Raw genomic sequence first — 15,576 nt, 5'->3', positions numbered from 1 at the left:
ATGATGCATAGTAAGTGTTTTTTAAAAAGCTTTAAAAGATACTATCTATACTTCTAAAACTAAGAGTAGGTATACTACAACACTCCAACTCAGAAAATAAGAGTAGCAAAATTTTAAAGACAAAACCAACTTAAAACATCATAAACAAGATTAATCACGTAATAGGCTGCAAAAAATGCACAATTGTTTGAGATAAAATATAACACATATACATTACATGCTTTGTGGAAGTTTCCTAGGGCTAAAGCTGGATCCGTTTCTCTGTAAAGAAATTTACCCTGACTTTAAATAATATTAAAGCACTCCTCTACAGGTAACTCAGGACGAATTTCACAATAGAAAAATATTTACAGACACAATATGGACATTTATGTTCCATCCCTTATCAGAAACCCAAATCATTCTGAAATGAGGGATATTCTTCCACTTCCCTTCTTGTACTTTGAAACTGCAGATTAGGGATAATGGGCTTGAGGAACTTGAACTCACTGGTCCCCGAGCCTCCCCGAAGACACACCTCATACTGGTAACTCTGGGACAGCGTCCCCGCGCCGCTGACGTCCACCAGGTGGCCCGGAAAGTGGCCCTCAGGCCCCAAGCAGCGACCCGCAGACGCCGCCCGGCTCCGCCTGCACAGCCGCACCGCCACGAACACCAGCACCGAGAACAGGAAGAGCGACGACACGGACGCCAAGGCGACGACCAAGTAGACGGTGAGCGGGTCTGCCCGCGCCTCGGCCGCCGCCACCTCCGGGAGTGGCAGGTAGGGCTGCGAGAAGCCGTCCACCAGCAGCACGTGCAGCGTGACGCTGGCCGAGCGCGGCGGCTCGCCATTGTCCTTGACCAGCACCACCAGCCTGTGCTTGACGGCGTCGCGCTCGCTCAGCAGCCGCGCCGTGCGCACCTCGCCGTTGTGCGCCCACACGCCGAACAGCCCGGGCTCCGTGGCCTTGAGCAGCTGGTACGACAGCCAGGCGTTCTGGCCCGAGTCGCCGTCCACCGCCACCACCTTGGTCACCAGGTAGCCCGCCTCGGCCGCCCTGGGCACCAGCTCGGTGCAGGGCGCAGAGCCGTTCTGCGGCGGGTACAGCACGAAGGGCGCGTTGTCGTTGTCGTCCAGCACCAGCACGCGCACCCGCGCCTGGCTGCTGAGCGCGGGCGAGCCGCGGTCGGCCGCGCGCACGCCGAACTCGAACGCCTGCAGCGCCTCGTAATCCAGGGACCTGAGCGCGAACAGCTGCCCGTTGTCCGCGTTGATGGACACCAGGGAGGCCAGGGGCAGCTGCGGGTCCGCGGGCGGCAGCAGCGAGTAGGTGACCTGGGCGTTGGCGCCGGAGTCCCTGTCCGTGGCGCTCACGCTGCCGATGTGCAGGGCGGGGCTGTTGTTCTCGCGGACGCGCAGGGTGTAGGTGGTTTGGCTGAAGGCGGGGGCGTTGTCGTTGACGTCGGAGACCGTCACGGTTATGTTGTGCTGCGTTTTCAGCCTGGGGGTCCCCAAGTCGGTGACGGTGATGGTGATGTTGTACTCGGCCTGGCTCTCTCTGTCCAGGGGTCTCTCTGTTACCAGGGTGTAGAAATTCTGTACTGAAGGCTTCAGGAGGAAGGGGAGATGGTCTTGGATGGAGCACACCATCTTTGCATTGTTCCCTGAATCTCTGTCTCTAATCCTAAAAACAGCTACTACTGTCTCAGGTGAGTTTTCTGCAATTGGGCTGGTAAGTGATGACATAAGCAGTTCCGGTGGATTATCATTTATATCTGTTACATGGACCACCACTGTACATTTTCCAGAAAGCCCTCCGCCATCTTTGGCCTGAATAGTTAATGTATAAGTTTGTATTGCCTCGTAGTTCAATTCGGCTTTAAGATAAAGCTTGCCAGATGTTGAATTGATTCGAAATGTTTTGAGAATTACTTCAGTGGCATAAAAAAATGCATAGACTATTTCTCCATTAGTTCCGGTATCTAAATCTCTAGCTGACACAGCGACAACCAGGGAGCCAACAGGGCTGTCTTCAGGCACCTGCACCTTGTAGAGGGACTGTACAAATTCAGGGATGTTATCATTTATGTCCAAAACCAGGATGCGTATGAGGGCAGTCCCGGATCTGGGCGGAGACCCGCCGTCCAAGGCTGTGAGGGTTAAATTGAGCTCAGAAACCTTTTCACGATCCAGCACTGCATCCAGGACCAATTCAGGATAAACATTCCCCTCCCCACTATCACGGACATTAATATGGAAATAGGCATTGGAGCTGATGGTGTAGTTTCTCAGGTTGTTGATTCCAACATCTGAATCCTGTGCACTTTCTAGGAGAAATGTTGCCCCTGGAGTGGTACTTTCTAATATTTTCAAGGTAGTCTCTCTATCTAGAAATACTGGAGAATGATCGTTGATGTCTCTGACCCATAGTTCAGCACGGAAAATCTGAAAAGGCTTTTCAAGTAACAACTGGAAAGGTAGCACACACGGCTCTCTGGGCCCACACAGTTCCTCTCGGTCTAATTTCTCATTTAGAAGTAAATCACCAGTAAGCGGCTTGAATAGTAAAAATCGTATGTTCTCATCTGAAATGACTCTAGATCCCCGAGCTGACAGTTCCCCCACCCCCAACCCCAGATCATTTGCTAGGTTGGCCAGAAAGGTCTCTCTCTCCGTTTCCTCTGCCACAAAATACCGAAGCGGTTCTGTGCCAGCCCAAGACATTCCCAGAAATACAAAAAGAAAAAACACTTGCCTTTTCTGCACTTCAGGCATCACTCTGGCCTCCATTCTTCGTTTAAACAATCTTTCAAAACCACGTTCACTCGGCCTCAAGCAGTTCTCAGAAATGGTAGAAACCGAATCCTTAGAAATGAGTTGGTATGTTTGTGGGGAGGGGTCCTACTTTTCCCCAACTCCAACACCACGGTTTCCTTTCTTCTACTTTTCTTGTCTGGCCAGCTTTCCTCTGAAAACTGGAGTCTGTAACATCCTTTGTGCGAATATTTCCCCCTCTTTTTAAGCCTGCAGCGCCACCTTGCGTTTTGTGGATGTTATTCCCACTTTCAAGAATAGAACAAAAAGATGGCGGATTAAAGGAACTGCAACAGGAGTAGCTTCCCCCCCACCCCGCCAAGTATCTTTGCGGTTTTATTACCATTTACCTTAAATGGTCACAGTAATGTTAGTAAGGGCCTACATTGTTTACCCCTCTGATAGTCTGAATTAGTAGAAAAGTAAATTTGTTGTTTTCCTTAATCTGGGAACAGGAAATTCAACTCTGGCTTCCCACCAGAAGTAAATCTTAAACCTTTCTCCAATTTTTTAATGGATTGGGGGTTTGGTGGCTTTGCTGGTGGTAAATCAATGACTATCTTTTCCATTTCACTTTTGGTTATCTGTCCAGGTTTTGTTTAGTTTTAAAGTAATTTGTATTTAATTTTAAAAACTAGTCATTTTATCTGGATTTGCAAAATTCATTGTATTTTTTATCTTTGGTTATAGCCTTGTTCTTATTAGTAATGTTTAATTTTTTATCTCCTTTTTATTCTTGGGGAGACTTGTAAGGTCTCTATTTTGCTGATCTTTTAAAATGCGGTTCTTTTTTCAAAATATGTGACCCTTGGTTCAAAATCAAATAGTACTAAGTGGTTTAGAATAAAATCTTTGTCCGCCTTTGTTTCCTTACTTTCCTAGATCCCTTCCCAATAGGCAGTCATTTTAAACTCCTTTAGTTTTCTCTTCTGCCTTATTCTGTATTCTGCTGTATTTTTATTAATTTTAGGCATTATCAATTGACTCATTATATTGGATTAGGTTTAGCTCTTGTACACTCAAGGCCCTTTCATGCCTTCCTTTAGTTGTAGTACTATTTCAAACATGGTTGTGTACTAATTATATTTTCTTTTTCACTGTTTTCTTGAAGTTAATAATTGCCTTGCTTTTTCATTTACTTGATTTTCTTTATTATTTATCACGTGTTCTTCCCATACTTCCAGTTGCCTCTCAGTAGAATTTTCCACATGGTCATTCCCATATCTCCCGAGATACCAATTTTCTTTAAATTGAGTGTTTGTTTTCTACATCTGCTGCATTGCTATCATCCTGGAACTTTCCTTTGCTGTCATTCTTGGAGTTCTCTTTGTCTTTTATTCTCATTGGATTTCCTATTTTAGGATTTTATTTCTTCCTTTTTTTTGGTTTACTCCATGGCTTTAATAGATTCATCCTATAATAGTTTCATCTGAAAAGATGTCAGGGAACTTGATGATATCCTCCAAAATGCCTGTCTCTTGAGTTACACAGCTCCAAATTGGACTAGTTTGCACTTGAGACACAGTTGTCATCCTGGGATTATCCTTGGACATCATTTGAAGATTCATTTCATTTCTTTTTTTCAATATTCTCTTCTCTTTTTATTCTGACTTCCCCTCTTGGATTACTCTATCATTTTAATAGATATATTCCAGTAGTCTCCAGAGAAGAATGTATGAGAGTTACATTTTGTTGTGACCTTGAGGGTATTAAAATATCTTTAGTCTGCCCTCAAACTTGATTGGAAATTTGATGATAGAGTTTGAGGTTGGAAATATTTTTCTTCCGAATTTTAAAGTATTTTGTCAGTGAGCTCCCTAAAATCAATGTGCTTGCTAAGAAGTCTAAAGGAAACCTTATTTTATATTTTCTATATAACCTGTATTTTTACTTCTTGGAGTATTTCATCATTGTGCTATTTTCAAATTAAACACTGATGTGTCTTGGTTTGGGTTTAAGTTCATGCATTGACAATTGGTAAGCACTTTCTACTAGGAAACTAATTTTCTACAGCTTTTAGAAATTTTCTGGAATTATTTCATGGGTAATGTTATTTTTTTCTCTCTCTCTCTCTCCTCTCTCTGTCTCTCTCAATTACTACAAATAAGATGTTGGACCTCTGGTATGATCTCTAATTTCCTTATTTTTTCTCACCTTTTTGCCATTTTAAAATACTTTTGCAATATTTCCTGGAATACTTTCTCAACCTTACCTTCAAGCTCTTCTATTGAGATTTTCATTTATTATGTTCATATTTTACAAGAGCTCTGTTTTTTAAGGAATTTTCTTTTTTTTAATTTTTTTAACGTTTATTTATTTTTGAGACGTTTATTTATTTTTGAGACAGAGAGAGACAGAGCATGAACAGGGCTGGGGCAGAGAGAGAGGGAGACACAGAATGGGAAGCAGGCTCCAGGCTCTGAGCCATCAGCCCAGAGCCCGAGGCGGGGCTCGAACTCACGGACCGCGAGATCGTGACCTGAGCTTAAGTCGGAGGCTTAACCGACTGAGCCACCCAGGCGCCCCTTAAGGAATTTTTCAAGAGAGTCCTCTTTTTGTGCTTATTTCACAGATGCAACAACTTATCTGATGATATTAATTTTAGGGGTTTTTTTTTCAAGTTTTCATCTCTGAAAACTTTATTTTGTCCAATTTACCTTTTTTCCCTCTTTGCCTGGTTTTTGTTTCAGTTTTTCTTTTTAGAAGCTTTCTTCAGGGGTATCATTCAGGTGTCTGTTCTTAACTTAGTTTGGTAGCCTAAGGAGTTCAGTGCTAGCTCTAAGCATGTTGGCAGGGCTTGTCCATTTTGATGTGTGCTCTAAGGTGAACTGGAAGCACTTGTGGTTGGGGAAACCCTAGTGTCAGTCGGAATAGGTCTTTGCCACTTGGACTGGTTAGATTCTTCAACTCTATAAAATATCCTACTCAAAAGGAAAAGGTATAAGTTGAAAAGGTAAAGGACTGATGGAGGAAGATGAGTGGATATCTGCATCACTCAGGATATGATAGGTAATGCTTCAATATCAAACAACCCCTCCAAATCTCAGAGGCTTAACACAATGAAGGTTGATTCATTTCTCACACTATGTATCCTATACAGTTCAGCATGGAGTCCTCATGGTGCTCAGCCAGGGATCCAGGCTCTGGAGACTCCATCTCTAACTATGCTTTCAGGATCACTGTATTGGAGAAAGTAAATGTGTTAAACCATGTGCAGTCTCTGAAAGCCTTAGCCCAGAAGTAACATATATCATTTATTCTCACATTTTATTGGCCACATGTAATTTAAAGAAGAAATACAATTAAAATTCTGCCATGTGTCTGAGAATGGAAACATCTGTAATTGGTCCCAATGACTCTCATTGCATTTTAACAATCCGTCAGCATACAATGTTTAGATGGTCATTTATTTCTACTACCCATATGACCCCTGCTCTCAACTTTGCCAGTGGAACCTCTAATATAATGACTCTCCTTTTTTGTGGTGATGAGAAATCAAAACTCTAGAATTAATGCTAGGATCAGAGAAAGAGGTTGCTCATTGACTACATTGGGGAAAAGTTATCTGCTGTAGATTTAACCACTTTTCAGGCAATTTTAATGTGACCCTCCATATTTGGCATGCTATCATCATTTCCATAGTATCTAGGGCTGATGGCTCTGATGCTTCTGAAAATCCTGCAGCCTCAACAGGATTGGTTCTCAGCTTTTCACACTTCAGGATTTGGTAGTTGGTTTGTCATTCCACTAAGTCATTCGTTTACTTTCCAACTACTAAGATTTTTCCCTGTTGTCCTCTACCTTCTTCTTTCCATTATTATAAGTTTATATTTCTGAAAATATCTCTTTACTTTCATGTTAGTGCATATTTAGAGGAAGCCAAATTAAAGGTATATGTCCAACCCACCAATTTAACTCAAAATACCCTTGAATTTTTCAAAGAAATAGACTTATGTTTTATTGGTGAAATCTTCTGTGGTTATTATTCTACTTAATTAATTTACTTTTATTCCTATAATCAATTCCTTTTATTTTTAAAAATTATTTTTCTTAAATCTTGAGCAGTTTTCTTTGTAAGACATGCATGTAAACCTCATAACTTTCTCTGTTCCTTCTTTGGTTATCTTAAATATCGTTTTGTTGGGGTGCCTGGGTGGCGCAGTCGGTTAAGCGTCCGACTTCAGCCAGGTCACGATCTCGCGGTCCGGGAGTTCGAGCCCCGCGTCAGGCTCTGGGCTGATGGCTCAGAGCCTGGAGCCTGTTTCCGATTCTGTGTCTCCCTCTCTCTCTGCCCCTCCCCCGTTCATGCTCTGTCTCTCTCTGTCCCAAAAATAAATAAACGTTGAAAAAAAAATTAAAAAAAAATATATCGTTTTGTTAAAGAAGCTTACTATAACAGCAAGAATTATGTTCTAGGTAATTTCTATATATAAATATGTTCTCTATAATTTCAACCTGATATTATAGAAGAAACCATAACAACAATGGCTTCTCCAAAATATAATTTTATTTTCTCTTATAAAAGGATAGTGGCTTGAAATGCATTCAGTGCTATCTGGGATAGTCACTTTCCATCTTGTTGTTTTATCACCTTCAAATCATGGCCTTCACTTTACAGTTCAAGATCGCTGTCTAATATCCACCCTTTATAGCTCCATTAAGACCAACAAGTAGGAGAAAGGGAAGGCTTTGTCTTCATTTTTAAGGACTACTTCCATGAAATATTCCATGGCACTTGTAGTCATGTCTCAGTGGCCATAACTTTGGTACAAGACCACTTCCAATCACAGCAGAAGTTGGGAAATATAATTTATAGCCCACATATCCACATGAGCAACTAAAAAATGAGAGGTCTATTAGTAAAAAAAAATAAGGGATAACATATATTTGGGTGAAATGAGTAGTCTATGTCATACCCACTGAAACCACACTTATAGTTCCCATTGCTCACTAGAAGCAGATAGGGTCAACTAACTTGCCTGTTTGGGTTGGTTATTAGAGGAGCATATGATTGCATTTCTACATATTGGTGGTGTGATTTGTAGCCAAAAGAATTTTTGTTCCACTGAAAACTTAGCCCTAAAGCAATAAATGAATTCATTTGCTGAGACAAGATTCTCTTTGAACTAATGATGCTTGCTCAGCGGGCTCTTGGCAACTGTCATCCATTCCTACTTCTTTTTATGACTTTTAAAAAATTCTGGGTCCAGAAATCTTAAAATTTAATTTTAAGGACTCTGAATTATTATTCTGGATGAAAATTAGGTTTTACCAATGAGATGGCTTCAGATGATGAGCCTGACAAGACAGGCAAAGGTCATCTACCCACTGTCATTGCTATTAATCAGCAAGGTCAGAGAGATGTGAGTGCTTGCAGCCAAGTCAGCATTTCTGTGTTGAGCCATCAGTTTCAGAAGTAATTGGAGGCCATTGTGGCAGCTAGACACTAGGTTCCCCTGAATTTTCACCAGTTTTAGAGGTGATGATGGGAGAGGACATTGTAGGAACAACAGTTTTGATAGTAGCAGTAGCAGTGGCTTCCTGACTTCTATACTACAAAAATGGTAGTATGGCTTCAAAACCAGGAGTTAATTGCAGGCTCTCTCACTTCTGCTTGTCCAGTTCTTCTGATTCTGTAAGCATCTAATACCTTCTAGCAAATATCTGTTTTTGGTTAGATATACATAAAGTGGTTTCTATTTTTTTATTGTGCTGAATTCTGAATAATTCACCCAAAGTCACCCAAGGTCAAAGTCAAAATTGCATACCTTCACTCAAATTATAAGGAATAGGAGCTTGTCAGAGTTTGTAAAGGAAAAGAAGTATAAAATCATCAAGCAATTAAAGTGTTCCCTTATGCTAACACATCTTAGTTGGTTCAAAAATAGGGCAGAATAAAAAATTACAGGTGCATTCCTGAGAAACTAAGGATAAAAATGTTTAATAATCTAATTATATATATAATTAGTTGCATATATATATACATATACATATGTATATGTGTGTATATATATGTGTATATATATATATATATATATATATGCAGTCTGAAACTGAATCTTAGACTCTTTCTCCCCTTATGTGTAATACAATAAAATTAGCTTAAATTTCATTATTTGTGAATAAATATGGAAAGTGCTCAACATAACATACACTTTACAAGATGATAGTTGGCTCACATATTCTAAATGATAAATCATTCTTTTAAGTTTTATTATTTATTTATTTTGAGAGAGAGAGTGTGTGTGCGTGCGTGCACACATGAGTGGGGGAGGGGCAAAGAGAGGGAGAGAGAATCCCTAGCAGGCTCTACACTGTCAGCATACAGACTGATGCAGGGCTTGAACCCATGGGCTGTAAGATCATTATCTGAGCCAAAATCAAGAGTCGAACACCCAACCACTGAGCCCAGGCACTTGTAAATGATAAATTGTTAGGTGAACGACACAAATGTCAAATAGTGTAAACAGTACATGAGCATTTTATAAAAATAGGTAATTTTTTGTTGTAGTTTATAAGTTTATAAAGCCAGATGATAAAATAACACACTAATTCATTAATTCAATAATTTATTCAACTCTCATTCGTCTATATTTACCTCAGTATGTATTTTCCTAAATGTAATAGAAAAAGAGCTCTCTCCATGAGATTAAAGTTTAGTGAGGAAAGGAGATCATTTGCCTGGGCAGGGTACCCAAAGAATGAAACACCGGATTCAAAGAAAAAATAGCCTCATATATCATTGGAATGATGGCAAAATTGAATCTGCAAATTGAAACATTAGGCAAAACTCCTCATTTCTGAAATGGATGGTATAGATAATTCAGATGACTTTCCCATGGAAAACAATAAAGAATAATGGACAAGACTTTTAAAAAAAACTACTTTAAAAATATTGAAGAGCTAGGGGTGCTTGGGTGGCTCAGTGGGTTGAGCTGTTGAGCAATTCCCTCTTGATTTCAGCTCAAGTTATCGTCCTGGAATCAAGTCCTGCCTCCAGCTCCACACTAAGTGTGGAGCCTGCTTAAGATTCTCTCTCTCTCTCTCTCTCTCTCTCTCTCTCTCTCTCTCTCTCCCCCTCTGCCCTCTCCCCATTCGCTCTCTCTCTCTCTTAAAAAAATTGAAGAGCTAAAAACATAGTAGAAAACACAATGGAAAAAAAGCCCAATTTTTGATGGAAGCTTGTAATGGAGGAGTAAACCGTGTGTCAGAACAACAAAACTCATTATTCCCTCAGGGCAATTAAAAATATGTGCCCTTGGACTTTGATTTGAAGCTATTCATGAGATTAAATATAAATCAAGACTCAGGGTCAACCAAATTTGCAGCATATTCTACAAAGATCCTCCCATTTTAAGAGATCCCTACAGGGCTATATCCACTATATATACATATGTTTATACAAAGTAAACATAAACAAATCTAAAGATGCTCCCTCACCCCAACTTCAGGGAACTATATGGAAGCGCTCCTGCTGTTAAGTAGAGCAGAAAAAAAAGAAAAGATGCCTGGGAAATTATAGCTACAGACTGGTCTTCATGTGTGTTTAATTTTCAATATGCATATGTTGAGTTGTGGGAAACATCAAGCCATAAAATTGGTTTGCAGTGGTTCCCTACTGAGAATGATTTAAGAATCCTAGCTGAACCCAATGAAAATACATTTTGAAGGATGAAACATGCAACCTAGGCTTTGAGGACATCCTACAAGTAAATTTTTCAAGGGCAATCAACCATATGAGTCACACAAAGAAACAAAGATAAAACCAATAAGAAAAATCAGTAACAATACAACAGAAATAGGCGCATACAAACTTCAGCTATCAGAACTATCAGACAGGTTTTAAAACTAACTATGCTTACTATATGTAAATAAATAAATGACTGCTTGAACATATTTGCATGAAACAGAGTGAAACGGTACACTGACTTTGAAAACATAAAAAGTCTAAAAAATCATGGGGATTATCCTTTAAAAATACATTGTAAATACTATAAACATTGAAAAGGTACTATATATAACAAAAATTATAAAGTAAGGTGAGGGGGCATGTATTAGAGGATGCCTCATTTTTTAGCAGGCAGTTAAGTGATGCTAATATCTTACTATGCATTATATTCTTGTGTTTTAACCTTATAGAGATTATTTATCTAAGCTTAAGCAAAATCTATAGTTGCATATAATTTTTGCTTTATTACATTCAGGTGAAACGGGATAGTTTTAATTATGAATCTTTGATGAGCACTGGGTCTTGTATGTAAGTAATGAATCACTAAATTCTACTGAAACTAATATTACACTCTATGTTAACTAATTAGAATTTAAACAAAAATCTGAAAGAGAAAAAAATTTTCTGTTTTCTATTCATATTGAATATGTTTGAATCATGTAACTTTCTATTATTTTAAAAGAATGAGAATCATTATTTACATACCCAAATCATTTATTTTGAAAAAGTAATTATAAGTCTACCAACATTTTTTTCTATTTAACAGGGATTGAATTCTTTAAAATTGTATCAGATGGTATAGTCCAAAGAGATCAATTTTGAAAGACAATACTCAACTTAGACGACACCCAGATAAAATATTAGTTCCTTTCAGGCAAGACAAAACACTACTACAGAAATCTAACAATTTCTAACGTGACAAAATTTTTTTGTATAAATGAAAAGTATAATTCATTTGTATAAATGAAAAGTATTTTTCAAATTGGAAGTCATGATTTACAATACTCTATGCTAATGATAATCAGAAAACACAATTCTCTTAGCCATAACAAGATATTAGTGAACAAGCTCAAACATCAGGAACCTGAAAACATTTCTGACCTCCAAAAATCTTACCCCCACAAAACAGATACACCATTTCTCCCCTATTGTATGAACATGCAAAATGTGAGCTGGCTAAAAACACCACCACCACCACCAACAAAAACCCAGAGATTCAGAACGTAAAATACTTCAATAGGCTGAAATACCTATAAATATGACAATAATTATTGTGTGAATATGTAGTTCTTTATGTGAATGAACAGGTTGCGAACTAATAATACATTAGTTAGTATTATCATATATCTCCCCTTAAGGTGAGATGCCTAAGTGAACCCAAAATTATTTGTAAAATTAGAGTTTTCCTCGGCGTCCCTACCAGCTGCTTCACCCACGAAGTTGGGGAAAATGGGCTTCAGAAACTTGAACTCACTGGTCCCCGAGCCTCCCCGAAGACACACCTCGTACTGGTAGCTCTGGGATAGCGTCCCCGCGCCGCTGACGTCCACCAGGTGGCCCGGAAAGTGGCCCTCGGGCCCCGAGCAGCGACCCGCAGACGCCGCCCTGCTCCGCCTGCACAGCCGCACCGCCACGAACACCAGCACCGAGAACAGGAAGAGCGACGACACGGACGCCAAGGCGACGACCAAGTAGACGGTGAGCGGGTCTGCCCGCGCCTCGGCCGCCGCCACCTCCGGGAGCGGCAGGTAGGGCTGCGAGAAGCCGTCCACCAGCAGCACGTGCAGCGTGACGCTGGCCGAGCGCGGCGGCTCGCCATTGTCCTTGACCAGCACCACCAGCCTGTGCTTGACGGCGTCGCGCTCGCTCAGCAGCCGCGCCGTGCGCACCTCGCCGTTGTGCGCCCACACGCCGAACAGCCCGGGCTCCGTGGCCTTGAGCAGCTGGTACGACAGCCAGGCGTTCTGGCCCGAGTCGCCGTCCACCGCCACCACCTTGGTCACCAGGTAGCCCGCCTCGGCCGCCCTGGGCACCAGCTCGGTGCAGGGCGCAGAGCCGTTCTGCGGCGGGTACAGCACGAAGGGCGCGTTGTCGTTGTCGTCCAGCACCAGCACGCGCACCCGCGCCTGGCTGCTGAGCGCGGGCGAGCCGCGGTCGGCCGCGCGCACGCCGAACTCGAACGCCTGCAGCGCCTCGTAATCCAGGGACCTGAGCGCGAACAGCTGCCCGTTGTCCGCGTTGATGGACACCAGGGAAGCCAGGGGCAGCTGCGGGTCCGCGGGCGGCAGCAGCGAGTAGGTGACCTGCGCGTTGGCGCCCGAGTCCCTGTCCGTGGCGCTCACGCTGCCGATGTGCAGGGCGGGGCTGTTGTTCTCGCGGACGCGCAGGGTGTAGGTGGTTTGGCTGAAGGCGGGGGCGTTGTCGTTGACGTCGGAGACCGTCACGGTTATGTTGTGCTGCGTTTTCAGCCTGGGGGTCCCTAAGTCGGTGACGGTGATGGTGATGTTGTACTCGGCCTGGCTCTCTCTATCCAGCGCTCTTTCAGTCACCAAAGTGTAGAAATTTTCTACAGTAAGTTTCAGAAAGAAGGGGAGATGGTCTTGGATGGTACACATCATTTTGCCATTTTCCCCGGAGTCTGGATCTGAAATTCCGAAAATCGCGACGATGGTGTCAGGGGTGTTTTCTGGGATATCACTGATGAGTACTGACATTGTCAGTTCGGGGGCGTTGTCGTTTACATCCATCACTTCTATGGCTATAGTGCATTTTCCCGAAAGACCCCCACCATCTGAGGCCTCAATTTCCAAACGATAAGATCGAATTTCCTCAAAATCCAACGTTTTTTTTAATCGAATTTCCCCTGTGACTGCGTTTATTTCAAAGGCCTGAATCACTTGATTTGAGGATTGGAAAAATGAGTAGGATAACTCTCCATAGGTCCCAGCATCTAAATCTGTAGCAAACACGGTGATGACGAGGGAACCTACAGGGCTGTTTTCTGGGACCTGGACCTCATAGAGCAGCTGAGCGAATTCAGGGGCATTATCATTTATGTCTAGGACTACAATGAGAACCTGAGAAGTCCCAGTTCTCGGCGGTGACCCACCATCCAGCGCCGTGAGCGTTAACCTGAGCTCTGACTGCTCCTCACGGTCCAGCGCTTTGTCCAGCACCAGCTCAGGGTATCTCCTGCCATCACTGTGATTTAGAGTGAAAAGGTGGAAATGGGAGTTGGTGCTAATAGTGTAGTTCTGAACTGTGTTACTGCCCACGTCTAAATCTTGAGCTATTTTCAAAGGAAATGCAGTCCCTGGATGGCTGCTTTCCGAGATTTTCAGGAGGATTTCATTTTCCAGGAATTCTGGGGCATGGTCATTTACATCTAGTAGCTGTAGTTCACCTTGAATAAAGTGCACTGGGCTTTTTAGTAACACCTGGAAATGCAGTATACATGGATCTGTGTCACTGCACAACTCTTCCCGGTCCAATTTTTCTTTTAGGATCAAATTCCCACTCTTCTGCTCGAGCTGCAAATACTGTTGATTCCCTTTGGAAAGAATCCGGGCGTCCCGTGCCTCCAGCTCCCCTAAGCCAAGCCCCAGATCTTTTGCAAGGTTGGCCACATAAGAGCCGCTTTCCCTCTCTTCTAGAACCGAATATTTAATGGTCATACCGTCCACCTCCCACAGAATTAATAGTATTAATACAATAATAATGGCGGTCACTTGCCTTTTCTGTGGCGCTTTGGGTAGCGGTGTTTCCATCGTTCCTTAGGGTCCAAAAGATGCAGTTATTTAATCACAAAATAATTGCTGTGCAGCCAACTCCGCTATCTCGGTTCAATAATCTTGAGTTAGTTCTTAACACTGATTGATATGGCGATAGCTGCCTCTCAGAAACCTACTATCCCCCTAATGGTGTAAAACACTTCCTTTTTGAGCAGCTAGAAACTGCTCAGCTATTATGGTGCCTGCAGAGATAGTTTTTTACTTTCTTAGCCTGCAGCGCCACCAAGCGTCTTGCCTTACAACTTCAGGGTTTTTTGTTTGTTTTTCCTTTTCAAAGCATCATGCAACAGTTAAAACAAATAGAAAGCCTTTTGGGTTATAAACTCTCTTCCACCCAATTGCAGGTAACAGGTAAGTAACAATATTTGTGAGAGCAAAAGTAATACCTATATATCTATGTCTATATTCATCTTCGTTAAAGGTACAAGGTACAAGTTCAGTAACACAAAACTCTGCTCAAGACAAAATCACTTACCCATTTAACCAGTATTTCTCCATGCAGGCATTTTTCCAGCTTCTGGAGATTAAGTGGTAAAATAAACACAAAAGTTCTTCCTCATGGGTGCTTACATTCAATTACAAAAATACTAATTTGTTGTATTGTTGGAAGAAGTTACAAATTTTAAAATTTACTTTCCACTCCCAAAGTGAAATGTGCCTGTAACCCCTGAAAAAAATTAAAATGTGATTTCGTGTCAGTCTCCTGGACTACATAGCCTTCGGCAATTTTTTTTCCTTTATAAAATCACTCCATGCAATGCCCAGTAAGACTAAGAGGAAATGGCTGTTTGATTTGTTAGAAATCAATGTAAGTTCAGGATTCAGGCAGTGTCTTTTCTACAAAGATGAAGAAGGAAAAAAAAAGTCAATGGAGTTAAAGATACACTTTCTGGGGAAGTGTTTTAACCTGTCAACATTGGACAGGGGTCCATCCCAGTGTATATCCCCTGGGACAATGGAAATGAGTATACCGAAAAATACCACGGCACCAATGAAAGCCAAGTGGTTGCAGTGACCTAGCAGGAAAAGTAGTTTCCCCCAAAGAAGAATGCTATTCTGAGGAGCAGGGGATAAATATCTAAATGCAAAACAGTAAGTGTTCCCTACACTCATTGAACCACCTAGTAATAATCCATGATAGTTCACTTATTTGGACACAAATCACAGCCAAATATAATTTAGTTAAGGCTAGTTCCATTTTAATTAAGTATAAAAATAAAATATTCACTCAGCTGTCACTTTAGTATAAATTGCCTGAC

General features: G+C 41.7%; 2 protein-coding genes across 2 annotated transcripts; both read right to left on the bottom strand.

Moving 5' to 3' along the window:
* Positions 1-161: 161 nt before the first annotated feature.
* On the bottom strand, positions 162-2,904 carry LOC125177103 (protocadherin beta-7-like). The gene has a single exon (XM_047879176.1). The coding sequence runs from the start codon at positions 2,771-2,773 to the stop codon at positions 386-388; it is 2,388 nt and encodes a 795-aa protein (XP_047735132.1). The 5' UTR covers positions 2,774-2,904; the 3' UTR covers positions 162-385.
* An 8,334-nt stretch (positions 2,905-11,238) lies between these two features.
* Positions 11,239-15,576, bottom strand: LOC125171120 (protocadherin beta-17-like). The gene has a single exon (XM_047868254.1). It carries the CDS (start codon positions 14,291-14,293, stop codon positions 11,894-11,896), a length of 2,400 nt encoding a protein of 799 aa, XP_047724210.1. The 5' UTR covers positions 14,294-15,576; the 3' UTR covers positions 11,239-11,893.

Source organism: Prionailurus viverrinus, chromosome A1, assembly GCF_022837055.1.
Source record: "Prionailurus viverrinus isolate Anna chromosome A1, UM_Priviv_1.0, whole genome shotgun sequence".
Taxonomy (NCBI): Eukaryota; Metazoa; Chordata; class Mammalia; order Carnivora; family Felidae; genus Prionailurus; species Prionailurus viverrinus.
Note: the sequence above shows the minus strand (reverse complement) of the source record. Positions and strands in the feature narration are given on the sequence as shown.